This window comes from Lepidochelys olivacea (assembly GCF_965140295.1).
Source record: "Lepidochelys olivacea isolate rLepOli2 genome assembly, chromosome: 6".
NCBI classification, from domain to species: Eukaryota; Metazoa; Chordata; order Testudines; family Cheloniidae; genus Lepidochelys; species Lepidochelys olivacea.
Window position 1 is genome coordinate 33,505,754 of NC_140416.1, and position 23,737 is coordinate 33,529,490.

Genomic DNA, 23,737 nt, shown 5'->3' on the forward strand with positions numbered 1-23,737 from the left:
GGGCAAAGCCCTCTATTTTATTTGACTGAGACTACATGAGGGTGGCTGAACAGAAGGTTTTAATTGACTCATTTGATCATTTTATGATTAGAGTCTGAATTACTTAGATGGTGGTTTACCTGTGTTTGGTTAATTTTTACAGTGAGAACACAAAACTCAGAGAACTGAAAATGGTACTGCTTAAATGTATCAGTTCAGAAACTGGTTGTAATATGATCTTGAGTCACCCTGAAAGAGTCATTGGCTACACAGGCATTGATATCACTGTAGACAGTAAACCTCAGTGACTCAAAAATCAAATTAGGGGAAACTGTGTATGTTCAGGCAGCAAACTGAGAGAGCCTCGGATAGAGTCCAACATTGAAATGTTAAATTGTCCCAAATGGATGAAATGCAACAGGAAGGTCACTTTTAAACAAGTTGGCCTTTATAAACAAGTTTCAAAGTACCTAGTAATTCTTGGGTGTCCAAACTGAGATGGTTAAAGGGCCTTAATTTTCAGAAACTGAGTGCTCAGCACTTTCGGAAAATCAGACCCCTTCAAGATGTCTCCTGTTAGGCACCAAAAAATCACTTGTCATTTTGTAACCATGCCAGAATAGTCATAACAGATTAGAATCTTCCTAGGAGGAAAGGAAGTACCTGTATGTGGGCTATCAGAATCTTGTTTGGCTTGTGGGTACTATTGATGAGACAAAGTCGTCACCCTTTTTGGAAACTGCTTCTCTGATGAGTCCTTGGTAACTATTTTCAGCTTAGAGTGTAGAATAGTGTTCAGCGAGGCAGGGAGATTGGAGTATTCTCACCATTGTCACCACAGTCCCACTTTGAGTAGCCTCCCCTTCGTGACTTGCTACAGGTTGGGACTCTGGGACTTACCATCACACCAGTGGACCTCCCCATCCCCCCAATCCTGAAAGATGTTCAGAACGGACCAGTTGATGGAACAAAATGACATCACTGTCTCCAGGATAGTGATCCGGATGACTCCTGTGTTGTGAATCTAAGACTCCTCTTTCCTGGTTTTCATTTTGTCTAAAGAGTCCATCTTAGTCACCAGGACAAATCTAACTTTGCAATGCTTTGCCATGACCACTTTTGAACTAAAAAGCAATGGTGTGCAGCCTGACTTCAGGGTTGGGCTGGTTAGTTTTTGTTTAAATGCCTTTCATGGACTGGCTAGAGGACAACAGAACAATCTAACCAAACCCCTTTCCCTACCTAGGAGGGTAAAGCTGTGATACTGGAATGGATAACTGGATCGTTTGTCATGTGCTGTGACTGTGGCTTTCCAGCAATTATACTGCAACCAAGAGACAGAAGCTGCATTTCCCAAACTTTAGCTAATCTTTTTTCTATTCCCTATAGATGGGATCAGACTTCAACAATAAAACCTGATAGTTACTAATCTCCCCAACAAGAACATTTAGTACTATTTTAGAGACTGACAAGCAGATTGTTCTCCATTGGAAATAGTGCCTGAAATTGTCTTGGATTTCAAGACACTTTTTTTTTTTTTTTTTTAATTTTGTGGGTGGTGGTTGATGTACAACAAGCAAAACCAAATTCCTATCAACAGAGCCACAGATATAAATTTCTGTTCCTTTTATATTGCCACAAAACTAACACAGTATCTTTAAAGGAATTCTATTCTAAAAGCACTGTCCCATTGTCTGGCCCTGCAGGAAGGAAAACAGGAGGCAATGGATGTGGTTTGAGCAGGCTACAACTTGATTCACTTAAAATATCTGGGAGTATCTGGCAATAAATTGTGCAGTGCAGGATATCATTAAATTTCACCTCTTTGGGAGAGGTACTGTCAGCCCTCCCTCTTCCCATCCTGGTCCAAGCCAGCCCATTGCTGGGACCTTGCTTCCCTCCCATTGTATAAGAGTTAAGGGGCCTGAAAAGGGAAGAGCCAGACATTACAAGCCCTGAACCCTCTACTTAGCTTTCTTAAGCGCTGCTTTCCTCTAAATCCCCTTCCAATCCATTTTATCCAATAACTGTATCCGTTCCATACCAAGTATCTGCACTGGACATCTGCCACAAAGAGACACTAGGTTGGCTGCCTCACTGCTTTCCTAGCTGGGTTTCCAGATATTTGCTGATACTTTTATCTAACGTTAGGAAAACACTATTTGCTTCCCATTCAGATGGGTGTACCCCATTCTCCCTGAAGTTGGGCGCCCAATAAAATATGTCCAGATGAAGTGGGTTTCTCTGGAACATCCCCTTCTCTGGTCACCTGGAAGGGTAATCGCCCTTCCTCCCCACCTGATCCAGCCATTTCCTGTTAAAACTGCTCCATCCAGGTAAATTTTCCCCTTCCTCCCCCTCTGCCATCAGTTGCAGAGGGATCCCCTTACAGTGGCAACACTGCATGCAGCTGTGGTGAGGACATTTGCACAGCATTCACCATTGCTTTTCTCAACTTAATCCTATTTTCAGGGCTCTCTCACAATATGTACACACTCAAAAAAAATCCTGTTGTGGAGCTGGAGCCACTTAACCAAGGTCACAGGCAATTGGCACATCCACACCATTTCTTTGATCCATTTATGTCTCGTGCTAAACACAACCTGTCTAGAGATAACTGGGCTAATATCGGTTCTGCAGCATCATCCATCTAGGATGTGCCAGGTCAGGGGTCTCATCCATGATTAAGCTGGAAATAGAAATCGCCTTATCAGTCACTGATGGTAAGCAGCATGACCCATAAAGAAAGGGTCCCTGCGAAGTTGAGCAGTTTGCCTCTAACAAATTCTTTCCTTGCCCAATTTGTAGATAGTCTATTATGTCTTACCCAGTGTCCATGTATATACAGTTCTAAACCATAGCCTCATCAGTATCCGGTCATATATGCCAGATCACTTGTCACTCAATAGGGTGACCTAAGTCCTAAAGTGCAATATTTTCAGTAGTGATGGGACATGAAAGACAGAATGCATTGCATATTGATAAGTAGTGGTGATGATACCTTCTCAATAGGAGGGTAGTAAATTTATCAAAATAACGTGTAGCTAAAGGGAGGAGGGTGAAGAAAACACTATTTTCCATTGCAAGTAATAATGCTTATTTGGCTTGCTGCATAGAGAGTTACTATTTCTGGATTGGGCTCAGTATATAGTTTAAAATATTAAGCTGTGTGTTTACATATTAACAAGTTTTCTAAATATTTAAGTAGCAGTCAAATTTCTCTCAGTACTTTGCCACAAGATGCGATGTTGCCATCTGCTGTGTGCTATTCTATTTTCTGTCCCTGCATTAGAATATTTTAAAATCTCTCATACTGCATGTGTTTTTGTCTCTTCAGGACTATATTGATACCGAGATGCTTCTCTGTGGGGAAAATGTAAACCAGGACAATCTGTTGTCGTATGCAAGGGAAGCTGCAGACTTTGCAACCAATTACCAGCTGCCTTCCTTGGATTTTGCGATTAATCACTATGGGCAGCCAGACGTGGCTATGTTTGATTTTACTTCCATGTATGCCTCTGAAAATGCTGCACTAATAAGAGAAAGGAACAGACATCAGCTCTTAGTTGCCCTTGTTGGAGATAGTTTACTTGAGGTATACCAAATAGCAACAACAAAAAGCATTTTTAATTCCTTAAAGTAAAAATATGTTTTTATGCTGTAAGAGGAGTTTGGTTTGGTTTTGTTAAACCGCAGGTTCAAGTACTTTGGTAAATGCATTCAGGTTGCTTATTTTGACAATATAATAACCAGGAGGTGGCAATGTGAATTTTATCTGGTAGCTGGCATAAGCATAAATCTTTCCTGAAAAGAATAAAATTAGGAAGATTCAGAAACCAGCTGAGCTGGCCACATATTTAATAATATCTAGTAACAGACAGCTTTTTTACTTAATTTTTCAGCTTGTTCATAATTTCTATTTGTTTAAAGGGAAACTGACAAGTTTTGAACTTTTTAAATGGCTCATTTTTTAAAAGCTGCAATTTCTCACAGAATACCATTAACTAGAATGGCTGGATTTAATTTTTTTTCTTCCATCCTTATAAGGTTCTTTAAGGAGAAACAGGAAATAAGGGGAAAACCGTGAGACTGCTTCTGCATAAAACACTGGCAAATGCATAAAGTATAAAGAAACAAAAAATCCAGAGAAAAATTTTGTTACGTGCGGACTTCCTCAATTAATAACCTTTAGGTGCCACTTTAAACTACAGTGTGATTAGGTCCAACACTTTGACAGACAACTTAGCTTTTAAAAAAAGAAAAAAAAACCCTCTAAGGTTGGAGGGGAAGTGACTCCTTATTGGTCATGTCAGCTGTACTAACTGTGGGCCCGATACTACAGACACTTGCTCATATGTGTAAGTTTACCTACATGAGTAATTCCAGGGAAATCTTCAAAGGAGTTGCTTGTGTGTGTAAATGTTTAAGTTACTCATTATTATTCATGCTTGTACATGTCTGTATCAGAGTGGTGTGGCATTATGGGCTTTCTTCAGGATGTCTCGCACAAAATGGAGTACATGTTGATTACTTGGCTGACATATACACTCGCATTGCCATTAGAGATGGTCTAAGAATATCGGTGGACCCTCTTTACTTTGTCTTACAATAAATGTTGTGAAACGTTGGTGTTTTTTTCTTTACACTGGAATTTTCTCTCATTTTCATACTATAACTTGTCAGTAACAAATGCCTGGCTAATGATCTCTGATGCGGATTCCACTTGTATGTAACACAAGTTGTGTTTCACAGCTGAAAACAGGGAGCCAGGTCCTCTGCTGGTGTAAATGGCATAGCTCCCTTGACTGCAGTCCCAGTCAGTCAGACTGTCCTGCTTTGTACTTTTGATGCTAGAAGTATACATTAGAGTGAACAAGCAGTGTACTCAGTATTGTCAACCCCCGATGTTCAGAAATCATCTGTCAGATCCCCAAAACATCGTGAGATTGGCTTAAAAATCAGGAGTGCTTTTTTTTTTTAAATAAGAAATGTTGGATCTTTCTACTTCCCTTCTGGTTTTTGAATGTTTTAGGGTTCATGTTTTCCAGCTGTTCTCTGCATAAGAGCTTGACATTTTCTTTGAACAATGAATATACAAATAAAAAATGAAAGCTGAGATTCTCATGACTCCAGGAGCTGAGGCTTTGAGAAAAAACACCAAATATCCTGAGAGCTGGCAATACTATATACTAGAACATTCTCTGGCCTAGCGTCTCAGAATGTGTGAAAACCTAGGCCGCAAGCCCACCTGGCAACTGCTTTAGTGATAAGTCGTCTTTTAACAAAGATGAGGGATAAATATGGCTAAACTGTAAAATACTCTTTACAGCCCTTCTGGCCGATGGGTACTGGCTGTGCAAGAGGCTTCCTAGCTGCTTTTGATACAGCATGGATGGTGAAGAGCTGGGATCAAGGAAAACCCCCACTAGAGATCCTTGCTGAACGGTAAACTCTTCCTTCCTTCCTTCCCCTCATTTAAGCAAATTTTAAGGGAATACGGTGGTGGCAGAAGATGTTCAAGGAACAGTGCAAGTAACAGAAGTATTCTGCTTACCTGCAGTGGCAGTCAGTTCATTTAGGCTACTGAACAGTTTTCAGATGGCAGTGACTTCTAGGCCTCGTCCTGCAAGTTACGCTCTGCTGGTGCAAGGGTCCACTGATATGGAGTAATCTGAATGATTAGGGCCTAAGTGACTATTGACCTGAACCAGGCTGAAACTTTGAGGAAGAGGTGTAAGGCTTGGTATCAAATGACCAGCCCCACAAATCTTCTGGTCCCCAAGCACTTGTTGTGAAATAATCTACTTTTAGTCAAAGAACACACAATGTTTTAACAGCAGTAGTTTTCAGAATTGCCACTTCTTCTGTTTTTTTAGCTGAGCCTTTTAGTTCATGCTGGGACTGTGATGTGACTTCTATTGACTCTGCTAAATGTGCAGCAAGCAAGAATCTGCATAGGTTTTAATCATAAGTTCTTTTCTATAATCTATTATTCACTCTCCTAAAACCTGTTATTAAAGGCACCAACAAAAAGATTTTTGCATGATGATGGCCTGAATTTGCTGACCTTGTTTAGTGGTTCCACTGGCAAAGATTTGATACTGTTACAGCTCGTCAGGATGTTTTAGAAACTGATGCATGGTAGCTGTTTGGGAGCAGTATTGTTTGTAGTAATTATGGGATCAGGACTATAAGTGCAGTGCTGTCTGAGGAATGAGAAGTTTGTGGATGACTCAGAAACACAGAGCAATCCCAAATGGAAAATTGAATGGAGTAACAAAAGAAGGGCCTAGTGGTTGGGTGAATTGCAGGATGACTAGATCCAATGCTGTTTTGTGGTAAAAGGAGAAGTTACCCCTTGGGTGGAGATTAAAGCAAAACCAGATGGCTTTGCATGACGTAATCTTACTACTTTCTTGCTCTCTTCCTGCCTCAGGAAGATACAGGCATCACGTAAGTGTCTGTCTCAGGTTTGAGATGGAAAATTTCTCATGCTGAGACATTATTGGCAGTTGGTGCAGATTCAGGTTTAGTGCAGGGTACTAATCATTGACATATTCTAATTAAAGGTGAGGGCAATTACAAAAGCAATGTAGAAAAAATGGTTGTACGCTGTCTTCAGCTGACACTTCTTTATTATTGTCTGTCAGAGAGAGCATTTATCGACTGTTGCCCCAGACTACACCCGAAAATATCAACAAGAACTTTGACCAGTATACCATTGACCCAGGAACACGCTATCCAAACTTGAACTCCAGCTGTGTTCGACCTCATCAGGTCAGTTCTTTAAAGGCTCACTTTACAAGATCACAATTCATTTTTGTCCCAGGAGTCATATGGCTGCAGTGGAAATGCTGCATAAACAAAACTTTCATGAGATTCTCTGGATGAGGTCAAGTTACCTGATAAAGTTCACGTGAAAAGAAAATAGTATATTAAAATCATTTGCAGTGGTCATGTACTTACGTTCAAATTGTTTTTGCTTTAGGTTAGACATTTGTATGTTACAAATGAGCTACAACAATGCCCTCTTGAAAGGGTCAGCTCTATTAGAAGATCAGTGAATGTCTCAAGGCATGGTATGTGAAATTTTCTGCCTGGTATGATTCTTTTACATTTCATGTTCAGAATATGTAAGTGACTGAAATGTTCTCCCTATATTACACCTGCAGAATCCGATATTCGACCTAATAAGCTTTTAACCTGGTGTCAGAAACAGACAGAAGGCTACAGGAACATTAATGTCACTGATCTCACTACTTCTTGGAGGAGTGGCCTTGCGCTGTGTGCAATTATGCACCGCTTCAGACCTGACCTCATGTAAGTTATGTGGGTAGAGTTTGCTAATTGTAGGATACGCTAAGTTGTTTATAAAAGTATAGACTAGTGTAAGGCCAACCAAAACAATGCTGGTGGTTTAGAGTCCCCTTTTAACATTTGTTTTTGCAACCGGGTGCATGCCATTGCTGAGTCTGGTTTTTTCCCAGATGTCCTTGGTCCAGCATTTAAAACTGAAGGTATACATTTTCAAAGAGCTGCGTGGCTTTTAGCTGTGTGATTCTTGTTGACTTTAGTGGAAATCACATGCCTTTTTTTAATGTGAGGGTTTATGGCCATGTGTTCCTGGAGGCACATTCTTAGAAAGGAGAGGCAAGTTCAAGGGAATTTTGTAGCTTTAGACTGTTTCTGTATGTGATCTGTATTGTTCTGGACAACACCCTTTCATATTAGCTGCATCATGAACACCAAACATCGAGGAACAGATGCCCGAGGTAGTCCTTGCAAATTAACTCCCTCTTCTGCCATAACCCCTCTTTTTCTGACTGTAATACTGGGATCCCTAACCACACCATATCCCACTGGACCTAATTAATTACACAGAAACTTTTAGGGTATGTCTACACTGCAACTAGACACCGGCGGGTGGCCCGCACCAGCTGACTCAGGTTTGCGGGGCTAAGGCTGCAGGGCTGTTCAATTGCAGCGTAAACTTCCAGGCTCCAGGACTCTGCAAGGTGGCAGGGCCCCAGAGCTCAGGCTGCAACCCAAGTTTGGAAGTCTCCACTGCAGTTAAACAGCCCCTTAGTCCGAGTCCTGTGAGCCTGAGTCAGCTGGCATGAGCCAGCCGTGGGTGTCTAGTTGCAGTGTAGACATACCCTTAGTGTGTGTCCTCTGCCCCAGCTACTTATTGAGACCTGTGATCTTCCTACATCCAGAGAAGCTGTAATCAATCTTTAATGGTCATCTCTGATGAAATATTTGGTGGAAGTGACTCATGTATTCTCTCAGACTCTCTGGCACTGGAAAGTGCGCACAGGCATGCTGGGCTACCCAAGCCCCACAGACTTGAAATCCACAATGATACTGTGTGAGAAATTTGAAAAGAAGACCTGACTGGAAACTCCAGAATGGGTGGGGGTGGGGGGAAATGGCACGTGCTCCAAAACAAGAACTAGTGTAAATGGAAGAGTGAATGGTTTCCGATATGGTAAAAGCTGATGGGTGTGCTAAATGCTAATTATTCAGCTAAATGGAAGGGGCAGTTGGGCCCCTTTTACCTTGTGAAACTGGAAACTGTAGAAGCCACCATGCAAGGTGCGCCACATGGCAAGGCGTAACTCAGGAGAATAAGAGGAGTTTCCCTGGGACTGACTGAAAACGCAGCAGCCAAGGGATGGTTTGACAAGCTGTGTTGACATGCACTGCCACCAACACCAGCTGAGAGCTGCACCAGGGCTGAAGCAGAAAATGGCACAGAGGTCTCAGAAAGTCAAGGATTCCGTAACATAATCTTAGCCTTAGGCATGAGACAGGCAGAAAGCGAGAGAATCTGTCATGAACATAGAATGAAAAGGAGTATGGAGTCCTTCTTTTGGGCACAGTACTTGCTGGAAAGGCAAATTCGAATTCCTGAGCAAGAAAACTCCCTGCTGTTTTGTTTCTACTGTGTTTAGGGAAACAATACTTTGCATGCATTCTTTGTAACTAAAGAGGATTCCACCAAAGAAATACCTGACTCCAGCATCAATTTCTCCTTCTAAAGGAAACAACCTGGCAAGGCCCCAAATACTGCCAGTCTTGTTGGCTGGAGGGCATGAAGCTGAAGCACTAAACACAGTAATGAGAACCAGAGCACTATACAGACTTCTACCATCAGATTTTAAAATTGATGCTTTTGGATCCATAAAAGCAGTGCTGGCCCATGACTGAATTTCAGCCATCCTGGGCATGAGGAAGGGATCACTCTTTTGGGTCACAGATTTTTACATTTGCCGTGAGGTGGGGGAAACTTCTTTGCTAGCAGCTTTATTATTTTTTTTAATGTCTGTTTGAAACTACTTGGGATTGCAATTTTAATGAGTCCCAGAGAAAATGGATTGGGGGTAGGTAATGCGGTCAAAAGTGTATGATACATTTATCACGACTGTCCAATTTATCACAATGACGACAATTGCAGAGTGTGTGTGTGTGAGAGAGAAAGAGAGTGTGAGAGAGAGATGCTTTTTTATAAGAGAATGTGGTGCTAGTCTGAGCTCACAATTCACTAGTCTGTAGTCATGAATTTGATGACTTTCATTCTAAATGAATTGGGATTATTCCAGTGTTTAAAGGCAAAGTGCATCACTTGCAGCAGTTGCAACATGTAGCACTGCATCTGTATTCTGGAAGGGTTTTTTGCACTGTTTGTGGTATGGTTACATTTTTCACATGGTAGATCAGTTAATTCTTTCTCTAAGACTAGCTCAAATAATAGTTTTGAAAAATTAAGTTCAGTGACATTTTTAAAATTTAATTTGAAAAGTGAACCTCAAATATTGTAGGGAAGTACTTTTGGTCATATTCCTTTTCTGTAAATTTGGATACAGTTCATAAAGGCAACTCTGTGAAACATGCAGGCAGTCTTGAATCATGACTTCAGTCATGACATTCCCAAATGAGGCAAACGAGTGCTTTTATTGTTTTGTTTGTGAAAGTGGCAGAAGGCAGCTCTCCCCCAAACCCACCCGTTATTAATGCTTTGTTCCTCAGTGACTTTGACTCTTTGAATGAAGAAAATGTTGTTGAAAACAACCAGCTGGTGTTTGACATTGCTGAACGAGAGTTTGGAATTCCTCCAGTCACCACTGGGAAAGAGATGGCGTCTGCTGGAGAGCCTGATAAACTTAGCTTGGTCATGTACCTCTCAAAATTCTATGAGCTATTTAGAGGAACCCCTCTGAGAGCAGTTGGTAAGCAAACCATTGTTCTTCATTTTTACAGAAATTGGAACTATCATTTCACCCAAGCTGCCTAATTACCCCTGATGTTGGGCCAAAGTCCGTTTCTCACAGCTACAGTACAATCGCTCTGGAATGTTTGACTCTTTTTGCTGTCTGCAGTAGTTATCTCATGCTTAAAACGGAAAGGGAAAAAATATTTGATTTGGATCAAGGCTTTCAATTCCTTAGTGGTTTCAGAAAGCAGGAGAGCGCTGAGTAACTGCCACTATCATTAAGATAATAATGTCAAACATTATAGTAACTTGGTAAGGATGTTGTCCTCACCATATTTATTCATATGGGATTCTATTCCAATTTTTAAAAAACATACCTGGATTTTATTTATTTCTTCATTTGTTCTGCAGGGAGAGTGGGCTCCAACACACTCATGTAGAAATGCTACTACTAGTAGATTGCAAAAATATTGTTTCTACAGAGAAAATGCTTTGAAAAGTGATTTTCATGTGAATACAACATCTTGAGTACAATATCTTCATTTTAACAGATGCTGTGGATAAGCAAAATGGAGAAAATAATGACCTTTGCTCAGCAAAATCATCAAACTTCATCTTTAATAACTACATCAATTTAACGTTCCCAAGGAAGCGAGTACCAAAAGTAAGGTTCTTTGCCCTCTACTACTTCACCTGATATTAGCAGGCTAAAGATATACTATCAGGCCCAAATTTAGGTTTTGTAATATCATACTTCTACATAATGTAAACCAGTAGAATATATTCATGATTATATGAAAATAATTCCAATGCAGACAGGGATGTGTTGTCTTAAACAAAAATATTTGTTATGATGTTTGTAACTCTAACATTGCAGCATTATGCTAGTCATCAATGAAATTATCTAGAAACTAACTACTGTAGTTCTTATAATGCAGTCCTTGCAAATCCAAAACTCCTGTTAATGTTCAAAGGGAGTTTTGAATGTGCAAGCAATGAAAGAGTAGACAATCTAAGCAAAAAGTATCTAACTAGTTTACTTTAACTGTCCAGACTATTGTGGTTTTATTTGACATAGATAAATAAATAATCTTTTTTTTAAGAAAGATATAAGATTTTTCAACTTGCCAGTGTCCTATCTTAAAACATTTTCTACTTTAGATTTATTCAGTTCCAGATTGTTCATCTGTGAGCAACTTAAAAAGATAGCCATTTGCAAATCATTTAAAGAACTTTTTGATATTTCTGGCCAGTTTTTCCACTGTTAACATATAATGAAAAATATTTTATAAAGTTTTATAGACTTGCAAAAAGACTGGAGAAAATCTTGTATTTTCCCCTGCATCTGTTAACCATGCCTTTTATCAAAGTTGTACTGAGGTCTTACAGTACTTCATATAAAAGAGTGAAATCTGTATTGCCCTACTACATGAACACTCAAATAATAGTTGTGATTCTGGGAGTATTTTTCATGTATTAAATATCTTTTATTTATAGCAATGAAATTAATGACCTGGAAAAGCCATAGTTGAGGATACTACTACTGATATCACATTTTCATGTTCCATTCTCCAAAACATTTTTGAGGCCAATCCTCCAAACTTACAAAAATATAATGCGTACGACCTTGAAGTCAATGGGAAAGCTCACTACCAAGCGTAACGTTTACTGTTGTAAGTGTTTGGAGGATCTGGCCCCTAGGCAATAATCCATTCATATGTGTCCCCTTATTTTTTCTCTCTCCCACTTTATCGTAAATTCCACTGAGTAATGGAGAATTGCTAGTAAGCACACAATTCCCTGTGCTTCATAAAGCACCATGTGCCTGTTGAAGTCAGTGAAAGTGTGCAGGGTACAGGGATCTGTGCAAGCAGAGCCTGATGCAGGATTGGGTTTGGTGAGAGTGTTTTTATTTTTCCTTAAGTGAATAGAAGCTCTTCCAAGACAATGACTTTGGAGATACATTCAGTTGCAATATTTTCTTGTTAAATAACTTTGATATCCTACATGTTTATCCTTCTCCCCATCCCAGATGCAATCCTATCACTAAATGAAAAGTTGACAGGAACTTGGAGAGGGTGTTTGTCTTTCACCCCCAATCCCACCCTCACTTTTTAAAACTGAGCCTGCACAGTCTGGCTCAAAGTCAACAATATCCCTCTGTGATTGTTCAGATCTAATTGCTATAAAGTGCTAACTAACCCACACCAGAATGTGGCTGCTGCTCTGTAAAGCTGTGATAACAGCATAGTTCGTTAACCTCCATGGGTGTTTCCTGAAAATACAATCCAATGCAAACTTGTGTGAGGTTTTGTGTTTCCTGCACCATTCTGTAACCTTTTTTTCTTCAATAATTCCAACTGTTGCAAAGAAGCCATGTTTGTAACAGACCTAACTTGCTATTCTATTGTAACTTTAATCTGTTGCATAGTAAAAGAAAAAGTATATGCCAATGCAAGCACTTCAGATTGTTTTTACTTTGTTTTTCATTGCCTCACATGTTAACTTGCAAAAGTAACAGAAGGCAGCTCTCCCACTCCTTTCTTCCTAGTCCAAAGAGCTTAACAGTACTGCCCCTCTGTGTGTGTGTAAAATATTCATAGTTTTCCTTATTGGTTATAAATCTGCTTCCACCTTGTCTTTTCAATTCTGGTGTAAACCAGCTACCTAAAACAAGATTTTTTTTCTACCCCAGAAAGTGCTTCAGAGCCTACAGATATTTCCTAGGTTTACTTGAGTTTTACATGTTGCTTATAAACACATTTTTAAAGCGTGTGACCAGTGAGCCACTCACCAGTTATCTCATATATCCTTATTAGGTAACAGTTTTTACCCACCAAACACCCACAAACAAAACCACAGTGACACACTTACCAACCAGCCAAACTAGAGGCAAGCCAAATAGGCAAAAATAAACATTGTGCTCTCTTAAAACAGATAGTTTCCTTTGGAGAGGAGCTCTTCTTATTGCCATGTTGTTTTTTCCTTAGTTACCCACAAAAATAAACAGACTTTCAGTAGTAGAAATCTTTCCCCACTACTAAAGTGTTTAGTCCTCTCTCATTAGCTGGTAGACAAAAGAGATACTTCTTGACCTCTGCAAGCAGCAGAGATAGGAATTAATTCAATAGTTCAGCACTCTGCATTGTCCAATGAGAGCAGCAGCTTTTGGGAGTTCTTTACATTAAATCTTGGAGTACAGCTGCACATGTACACAGCATTTGATAAAACAATAACTGTTTCCCTTCCCCCCAAAAGTTTACAGATGAGATAAACAATGAGAGGGAATTTGCTTTGTGGCCTCCTGTTGGCACATGCTCCGTGGAAAGGAGAAGTAATGCTTTCCCTTCAGTCACCTTTCATCTCCACCCCCAGATCCAATGTAGTCTGTTTGCAATGTTGTCCATCTATAAATGACTCAGGGAGCAAGAATGTTGAGGTCACTTCTTTTGCAGGAAGCTCCATAGACCTTCACAGCCTCCTCCGAGATGTGTAGCTTCCATGTTCCAAAAATGTTACCTTGTAGTGTGCATTTACACAGCAACTGGAAGGTGAATCTTCAGCTGGGGTAGACCTACATGTTGTCCTCAAGAGCACCTAAAAAGCAGCATCTTGGGCTAGCCACCTGAGTGTGTACCAGGGTAGCTGCAGCTATGCTGCTAATTTTAGCGCACTAGCTCCAGGAGAGCTAGCATGTTTACATCTACCAGAGCTGGGAATTACACCTCCCAGCTGCTGCGTGGGCATATTCTCAGTTTGGGACAGGAAGTTATGCAAACTATAGCTATCTGAAGAGGCAGTGGAAATGTAGCAAGGCAGAAAGTAGCTTCCCAAGTTAGAATTTGGCCACAAACTTAGCTTTAAATCTGTTCTCCTGCAAAAATTGATATAGGGCCCATTAACAAGTACAAATAGTCAGGTGTTTAGTGTTGTCTTGTCAGAGAGATGACACTTCAAATATGATGGTGTGCCCTTACCATATTATTTGGCATTGATTCAGCACTGACTGCACGGGGAGAATGCCACCTACTGAATTGACAGCACTGCTTCCTTCACTGTCTGGCTTTTCCTTAGAGCTGATCATTAGTTGGGTGGGAGACCTCTAACCCTGCCTAGTGTGAGAGAGATTAGGAAATTGCAGGCTGAGGTTAATGTGGCTGCAGTTTGTTTGCCAATATGTGCTGGGCTGGATAATGTTTTTCATTTTCCTATTAAAGTGTCTGCAGTGCTCCAGAGGAACTGAGGTTTCCTGCGCTTCTCCAGACTATAGAATGAGTTTTAGGTGTTTACATGATGATGAGCACAGTCTGCAGGCATGGAGTCGCTGCTCAATTAATTGCTTTGTAGTCTAAGTCTTTAAAAAATGTAATCACACCCCATTGTATAAAATTTTGAAAGTTAATGTGATATTGTGCCCTTCATTCTCATGTGTGGTCTCTGCTTTTATGTACAAACTACTCTGCAGAACACATAGTGCGATTGCGCTGGGCAGACTGATGCTTACATAGGAAGGGAAACTAGATTACTGAGTTAATGTAGTTTTATGCTTGAAAGACACAGTATTCAGAATACCATCATCTATTTCTTTTGGTATTTTCCCAGAAGTTAAGGTTGAGATAACTTAACTTCAATTCACTCTAAATGATATATGTTAAGCTGTGGAAAACATTAAAAGGAAGTTGGTATTCACTGATTTTTCCCCCTCTCCCCCTCCTCTCCCATTCCCCCTTTCTTTTTATTACAGATATGGAAGGTTATTCATTTGCATCTCATACAAATGACTGAACTGTGTTTTTTATTGACTGTTACACAGAAACAACATAGGCTGACATAACGAAGAGGAGTACTTGTAGCACCTTAGAGACTAACAAATGTATTTGAGCATAAGCTTTCGTGGGCTAAAACCCACTTCATTGGATGCCTGCAGTGGAAAATACAGTAGGAAGATAGATAGATACAAACACACACACACACGAAACAATGGGTGTTGTTATACACACTATAACGAGAGTGATCAGTTAAGGTGAGCTATTAACAGCAGGAGAGGGAAAAAAAACAAAAACATTTTGTAGTGATAATCACGATGGGCCATTTCCAGCACTTGACAAGAACGTGTGAGGAACAGTAGGGGGGAAAAATAAACATGGGGAAATAGTTTTACTTTGTGTAATGACACATCCACTCCCAGTCTTTATTCAAGCCTAATTTAATGGTGTCCAGTTTGCAAATTAATTCCAATTCAGCAGTCTCTCGCTGGAGTATGTTTTTGAAGTTTCTTTGTTGTAATATTGCAACTTTTAGGTCTGTAATCGAGTGACTAAAGAGATTGAAGTGTTCTCTGACTGGTTTTTGAATGTTCTAATTCTTGACGTCTGATTTGTGTCCATTTATTCTTTTATGTAGAAACTGTCTAGTTTGGTCAATGTACATGGCAGAGAGGCATTGCTGGCACATGATGGCATATATCACATTGGTAGATGTGCAGGTGAACGAGCCTCTGATAGTGTGGCTGATGTGATTAGGCCCTATGATGGTGTCCCCTGAATAGATATGTGGACACAGTTGGCAACGGGCTTTGTTGCAAGGATAGGTTCCTGGGTTAGTGGTTTTGTTGTGTGGCGTATGGTTGCTGGTGAGTATTTGCTTCAGGTTGGGGGGCTGTAAGCAAGGACTGGCCTGTCTCCCAAGATCTGAGAGGGTGATGGGTCGTCCTTCAGGATAGGTTGTAGATCCGTGATGATGCTCTGGAGAGGTTTTAGTTGGGGGCTGAAGGTGACGACTTATGGCGTTCTGTTACTTTCTTTGTTGGAAATTTGCTGGAAATGGCCCATTGTGATTATCGCTACAAAAGGTTATTTATTTATATTTATATATATATTTTCCCCCTCTCCTGCTCACCGTAACTGATCACTCTTGTTCTAGTATGATTGATAACACCCATTGTTTCATGTTCTCTGTGTGTGTGTGTATGTATGTGTATATATATATAATCTTCCTACTGTATTTTCCACTGCATGCATCCGATGAAGTGGGTTTTAGCCCATGAAAGCTTATGCTCAAATACATTTGTTAGTCTCTAAGGTGCCACAAGTACTCCTGTTCTTTTTGCGGATACAGACTAACACGGCTGCTACTCTGATAGGCTGACATGTTTACCAGGCAGAAAGATTGTCGATGTTATAATTGCCTTTTCCTACAATTTACCTGTTTGTGTAAGTTGAACCAGAGTTCCAGGACTGAATTTTACTGAGAGCCGATGTTAATTTAAATCACTAAGTCATTTGACAGGGTAATATCGCTTGTCTGTCTATTCAAGTAGGCTCTGATTCAGTAAATTTCTTAAACACATGCATAACTTTAAGCATGAGAGTAGCCCAGTTTAAGAATGTGAGAAGTCCCAATTGATTTCAAGTTATGGATGTGCTTAAATACCTTACTGAATCAAGACCATAATTAGTTTGATAGAACTTGTGAATAAAGCAGACCGTTTCTCTGAGGGGGAGGAAAGCTGTTTGCTCTTGAGAATCTACCTGATAGGGTGGGTGGTCAGAGGGGGGAGGGGAGGAGAGAGGAGGGGATGTGCGTATGTGTATTTGTTTTTTAACTTTACCTGAAATCCATTACAGTTTAATTATAACATAATTTGTATTTAATACCTTTCATCCAACAATGTCAAAGTGCTTTATGAGCACTAAATAGCTTTAAAAATCATCCCCTAAATCCTTAATTCCTGAAGCACTCCTTTGAGATTTCATACAGGGAAACTGAGACCAGGAGGTTAAGAGCCCAAGAATTTAATCATATCCATTAGTCCCATTGAAGTCCAGTAATAAGTCTCAGTTCAGCAAGGTACTTGTGCACATACCTCGTTTTAAGCATGTCAGTATTCCCACTGAAGTCAATGAGACTATTTGTGTGCTTAGTTAGGCATGTGCTTAACTCCTTTGCTGAGTCAGGGCTGTAATCAGTGGTAGAGGTGGGGTAAGTATCCAAAAGTCCTGAGCCCAGTCCCACTCTGCAAACTACCCCGGGCCCCACTTTCCTGTTGCTAAGTTTAATATTTTTAACATACTGATTGATAAATTCTGCGTAAATATAGTTGTGGTCGTCATACCTGGTTTGGCTTTATTGTTGCAGGTTGAAAGGAGAGAAGAAAATGATATGAACAAAAGGCGTCGAAAAGGCCTTGGTGGCTTTGAAGAGGTGGGTGTTAAGTCTTGTTGCTATGTTAACCCCATCTTCTTCATGAAGAGAATTAATGAAGTAGCAGGAAGCAGACTTAACAGGGGCCCAAAATCTGAACTTTTGTGCTCTGTGCTGATTAAGACATACACCCTCCTCTTCCCCCAGTCCCGAGGAGCTTACAGTCTTTTATTTATCTTGTACACAGTAATGAAGCTAAATTATTTTTTTCAAGTTATTTATAAAGGAAAAGTGAGAGACCTTCATTTTTAAAATTCCTGTTCTGGTTTAGGAAATATAGCTACTTTTCTTGTCCCAGCTCAGTTATTTAACTTTCGTTTTATAACTTCCTAACAGCATTTCCTTCTGGCAAGATTCCCATTCCCTTCCTGATTGTTTGTTTTGTTATGGCTTTTTGCTCTATGATCAGCAGTGTCAGTTCAGTCTCTGTAAATCCTGTTCTCTTTTTCTCACTTGAGGGATGGATCACCAAAGAGAACAATCTATTTGTTTATATAAGTGATTTTTTTTTTTTTTTTACTGTCCTGTAAAACTGAGTTACTTTTTGAAATAAGCAGATGTATCACAAAATGACCTCATTCTTCTCAGGCTGAGTGTGTCTGGTGTAATATCACTGTGTAAGTCTCAATTTCAGACTTGAAGAAAAATTCTCCGGTGGTTTTTTTTTGTTTGTTTGTTTTGTTTTTTTGGGTTTTTTTTACAGGCTTCAAGTCTTTCTAGTCGGGCGACAATTTCTAGGAAAGATCAGGGCGACAGAGAAGGAATGAATCAAAATAAAGTCAAGTCAATGGCAACGCAGCTGTTGGCAAAGTTTGAAGAAAATGCCCCAAACACATCTCTCCGGAGACAGGTGAGTGACAAATGTAAAATTCACCTTTGAAATTCAAGTGATCTCTCCTCATGAACAAAACGGTAGTTCTCAGATAAAAATTGCATCTGTAGTGAGTTTGAAGAAGCTTTTTTTTTTTTTTTTTTTAGGGTTTGTCTTCTAAAATTTGTATAGAAAATATCCTTTTCATTGCATTTAGGGAGAAACTAATTGAGTATGTAGGTGTCCATTGCATAGTAATACATAATGTAACTGTGTTGGTTTGAAAGATACTGTAAACGTATCTCTGAAGTTATGGCTTTATAGTGGAGCTTTGTAACAATAAGTTGTCATCAGTCTGCTGGCTAAGGTTTTGTAAAAGCTCTTCAGTTTTCATGTTTTGTGGATATTAGTAAAGGATGGAGTCACTTTGAAAACAAAAAGATCCAGTGGAATATTTTCTTTTTACTGTAATTCTTGTCTAGGAAAGAATACATAGAAAATACAAGACAGTGGGTCTAATCTTTTGATGCATGCATTGTCATTAAATGAACAGAATATACTGTGCATGTTTTGCAGTTTATCACGAGTGGCTTCAGTAGGACTGCTCATGTTTAAAGTTAACCATAGTCTCTGTTTAAAATATTTAGTATTCCACATGCGCACTTCCAAGTAAAGCTGTAGTGGGAGAGCAGACCATTAATTTGGGTAGACTCCAAAAGGGCTGTGTAGAACATCTGGATAAAGTCCTTTTAGGGATCCCTTAAGCAGTTTTTCCTTCTTTTTCTGTCTGTCTCGAAATATCTTGTTCTATTTACCTTCTCCTAAGATTTTCCACTCTTATGTTTTGTTTTGACTCAAAATGTTATACAAGGAGCTAGTAGATAAACCAGCCCTGCTATCTTCCTCTGATCTTCCTGCTAATCCTCGCTTTACTAAGCCTAAGGAGCCAAGTCCTTCACCTCCACCAAAGAGTCAGGTAGGAATTCATAAGGAGACAGTTCTATAAATAATTAACATACTATTTTCACTTAGTACCGCAGCATTCAATGTCTTCAAATGACTCCAGAACACTCATAATTAATGTCTGAATTTGAGCACGTAAGTGTCAGGTGTGTTTAGCTGTTGCATGCCAGGACATCTTAAAGCAGGGTTCTTGAATTTAGTGTGCAAATACCCAAAATAATACAGAAAAAATAGGTGAATGATAAGAGGCACCCCATAATGTTAAAGTTACATTACACTCTTCAGACAAGATCAGAAAGCTGATTGAAGAATGAGCGTTTGCATGCAAAGCACCGTAAATGTGTATGGGTCAAGTTCTGTGTGTTAAATCCAGCAAACTCCCATTGACATCAGTGGAGAAGTTGTGTATATATGTTGTTGTGTATATATAAATTTTGTATGCTAGAAAAATACTGCAATATATTCAATGTGTTGATATATGCATGTACAATAATCTGTGTAGTCTGATAGAATGCTAAGGCAAAGGGAATTTTGCTCCGTTTGACCCTATGAAACAAGTCCGTATGAGCCATGACTCGGTGCTCAACAAAGGGATGGGATTCAGTTTAGGGATGGGATTCAGTTTAGATAACTGTTTAGCTCTTAGATGCTTATCCAACTTTCCAGTCCTTTTGGGTGGAGCCCCAGATATTTTGTGGTAAACATCTATGCTAGGAATCTCATTATAGCACAGAATGAAACACTGAATAAATTACGCTTCTTTAAAAATAAATAAATAAAAATCTCATATCAAACTGTGCTGATACTTAATTTTAAAAAGGCTGAATATTTTCTTATGCGGTTTCTTATGCGGTTCAGGTTGCTGCCTTGTTTCCATTTTGCGGAAGACCATTCTTGGCATGCCAGAAAAATCAGAATGGCCTGCTGTAGAATGTGAGCTTCTTGTTCCATACTCCTTCCCTCTATCTAATGGGTGCAAGGGTAGATCAGCCAAGAATTCAGACAATGAAAGTGAATTGGTTTGCATGAAAGGGTTGAGAATCATTGTTTAAAGAAAGAGATCCTTGTATATAGTGTACCATTATTAACAATTTGCAGGCTGACAGGTGTTTGTGTTTTTGTGAAATATGGTTTGGTTTATTTTTTTTGTTTTGTTTTGGTTTTTTTGCTAATTTCGTGTAATTGGTCAACCATTATAAAATAGAAGGCCTGATTTCATGAAAATACCTATGGGAGGATCATTTTTAATTACAATATGAAACCATAGTTATGGTTCAAAGACCATTTCCATTTGTAGTCTGATTTTTGGAGCCACCTCTTACTTCATCAAAACCCCCAAACCTTTGGACCTGAAATTTATTATGCTTAGGCTCAGAATAGAGTAGATCTCGAATTATGTGAAGTAAGTTGTATTCCTCAGAGATATTTTTACACTTCAGTAGTTCACAGTTTCATGCATGTTTTCTGTGGTAATAATGCACAACACAGCAGGACATCACAGGAGAATGTGTTGAATTCCCCCTCTAGTCGCACTATTTAGAGTTACACATGGAGACTGAGTGATAGCTAGACTACAGGATGTGAAGACCTGCATGTGTTGTATGGTCCAAATATACTCCAGTGCATGGAAATGCATGAGTTTTATAGTAGTGCAGTGTTTTAAAACATGGAAGAATACTGCATTATATGAAATGCTTACATAAGTGCATGGCTATGATACACTGTTGTGTATGCTATCTTAGAACATGCATGAGTTGCATGTTAGTCCGAGAACAACTTTTTTAATTTGAAGTATTTCCCAGTTTCAGGCAGTAGCTAGAACTGAACATGTGGTCAGAGAGCCAAGGCAATCTTTGCATAGTTCTGATCGTGTGGCCAGGGGTTCGAGAATTATAGAAAAAACAGACATGCAGTCCAGGCTTTCAGAAACTCTTGCATCTACCTGTCCTGCTGCATTTGTGATTTCTGGAGTGCTTAAACGCCTTCAGCATGTGGAGGAAAAAATTAATCAGGTGACAAGCTATTTCATTTTTAACTTCTGTCTCTCTTAACTGTATTTATTCTGGTTAATTCTTCTATGCACACTGTATATGCTCTACTTTACATACTTCTATTACATAGTTAAGACATAAATTGCCTTTTCCCTGTACATATTGAATTTCTGCCTTTTCTTGTATGACTGCTAACTAAAATCTGTCTCTCTGTTCTGTTTCCCTTCCTTGGCTTTTACTACAGAAGAAAGCTCAGTCCGTAGCAAATAGGGAATTTCATAAAAAGAACATTAAAGAGAAAGCAGCTCATCTTGCCTCAATGTTTGGATACATGGACTTACCAAAGGTGAATATTTAGGTTTTGCAGATGCAAAAACAATAGTCTAGAAGAGACCAGATGTAAGTTAGACATTTGCAGCAACTTTGTATTTTCACTTCTTCTTTTCATCTTGGGTGAACCTAAAACAGTCAGGAGTTCAGATTCCAGTACATTATGCAGAATGACTTGTGTTATTAATATACATAACATAATTACCTTATTTTTAGTGAAAACATGGAATAACCTGATATTTAAAGTGTGAGAATATTTAAGCATGCCTGGAACATACTAGAAAACAGCTCATTATAATAGTGGCTTGAGAATTCAAATGCTGGTAGCTTTAGAAATAGAAATGACTTGACAAGTTGAATATTGAATCAGCTGATCAGTGTGTTCACTGTATAGGTTTGTTTTATCTTAAAAACTATTCTACTTCTTCTGTTGCTTCTCATGGGTATGGTTTCTGATTGAATGGCCAGGTGCAGTCAGGATATTGGTTGAAGTGGAGGTTTTGCGGTGACGATTTCCGTGACTCCTCACTGTCAGATGTACAGATAGGCCTGGGGTATGTTATCCTGTTGCAGACCAGTATCCCAGATTCTATTGAATCTCTCTTACCCTTTCTCTGAACCACTGCGGTGAATGAATTTTATTTGGAAACTACTAATGACCCTTCACTGCGCTGAACAGAAAAGGAGCTGTCTTAGTGGCCTAATAGAGTACAACTAGGGAATTGGGAGAGGGAGAAATTCTTGTTAGGCTTTTGTTGACTGATATGAAACAGGCAATATTTTCTCTTGAGGAGCAATATAGATATTCTCCAAAATAAGAAGTCAGTATATGTGTAATTCCATAAATCTCTATCGGAAATATTGGAAACTTTCTCCAATATGTTCATGAATTTCAAAGGAAAAAGTGTTACATTGGAATTCATGAACATATTGGAGAAAGTTTCCAATATTTCTGATATAGATACATGGAATTAAGTGGTACAGAGGAGATGGAAGTTAGTGATTCAGAAAAAATTGACTTCACCTCTAATCCACCAAGAAGCAGAGAGATGCTATCTAATTGGCTCAGCAGATTTCACGTAACTGTAGCAAGTTGGAATACACTTATTTGAGGATATATTCTGTTTGGCTAATGTTGTTCCAAACTTTTGCATTTACCTCTGAGGTCAAATTTACTACCTCCTCTTGTGACTTTTCAGCCAATTGTGACCCGATAGAAAAGTAATTTCTATTTATTTAATAGTTGTTGAATTACTTTCAAATTGTAACCAATCACTTGTACTGACTTCAATTGTTCAGCACTTATAGATGTTATTAAATGTTAAATTCATACGGTGAAAATTAATAATTATCTCGTTATCCCATCCATTCATATTTCCCACTTAAATGTATTTTCCATGTGGTACACACCAAATTATGAGTGCATATTCCATTAATCATAATAAGCTTTATTGCTTATGTGTTAAGTGAAAATGTGTACTACAAAGTTTTGTACATGCATAAGATCATACATCTATTTTCTGAAATGACACTATTTCCTAATATATTAAAATAGTGGACTGAATTCTGTAAAACACTCCATAGTAATGAGAAACCTAAGTAATTGCAAAACACACCCTCTGAAGAGGTTAATCTACTAGACTGGTTCATTCCCTTGTAAGAGTTGCAGCAGATACTGTTCTCTGGAGGCTGCGTATTGTTGTGTTCTGTCACTCTTCACTGTACTCTTTTTTTTTTTTTTAATAATGTGTATCTTAACAAAGAGCCAAGTCATGTTTATTTGACCAGAGTAGCATAGTTTCAGTTTTGAAATAACTGTACCCTTACTACGTTTCTAACCTTTTCTTGTGCATGGTTGTGCAATTCCGTCATCTTAACATTTGTTAATGTGACTATCCTCTCTGATGATGTTTCCTCTATTTCTGCTCTATACAGAATAAACTACCTATTAAAGGCCTATCCTATTATCAGCCCCCAACTCCCTCTTGCCTTCCAACTCATGATTCGGCTGCTTCTTCATCTTCATCATCTATTCACTCAGCTTCCCCTGCTGTTCAGTCTAGCAAGGTATTCAATTAACAGATTTTCATGTAAAATCCATTCTTGCTCTAAAAACTGCAGAAGAATTGGCTCAGATTGAAGGTCTTGGCTTTGCATGGAGAATCTGTGCGTACTATGTTTCACATTGGACTCAGAGGTTTAAACCGCTCGCTTTTTTTTGTTTACTTCTGCATGTTTATAAAAGTA

At 39.1% G+C, this 23,737-nt stretch overlaps 1 protein-coding gene across 1 annotated transcript in view; it reads left to right on the forward strand.

Moving 5' to 3' along the window:
* MICAL2 (microtubule associated monooxygenase, calponin and LIM domain containing 2) overlaps window positions 1-23,737 on the forward strand; it is a 179,428-nt gene that overhangs the window by 68,118 nt on the left and 87,573 nt on the right. The window contains exons 8-16 of the mRNA XM_084631941.1: window positions 3,317-3,574; window positions 5,309-5,424; window positions 6,630-6,756; window positions 6,968-7,058; window positions 7,152-7,299; window positions 10,009-10,208; window positions 10,744-10,856; window positions 17,330-17,395; window positions 18,099-18,245. Of these exons, the coding sequence (XP_084488067.1) occupies window positions 3,317-3,574; window positions 5,309-5,424; window positions 6,630-6,756; window positions 6,968-7,058; window positions 7,152-7,299; window positions 10,009-10,208; window positions 10,744-10,856; window positions 17,330-17,395; window positions 18,099-18,245 (1,266 nt within the window). The remainder of the gene's footprint in view (window positions 1-3,316; window positions 3,575-5,308; window positions 5,425-6,629; window positions 6,757-6,967; window positions 7,059-7,151; window positions 7,300-10,008; window positions 10,209-10,743; window positions 10,857-17,329; window positions 17,396-18,098; window positions 18,246-23,737) is intronic.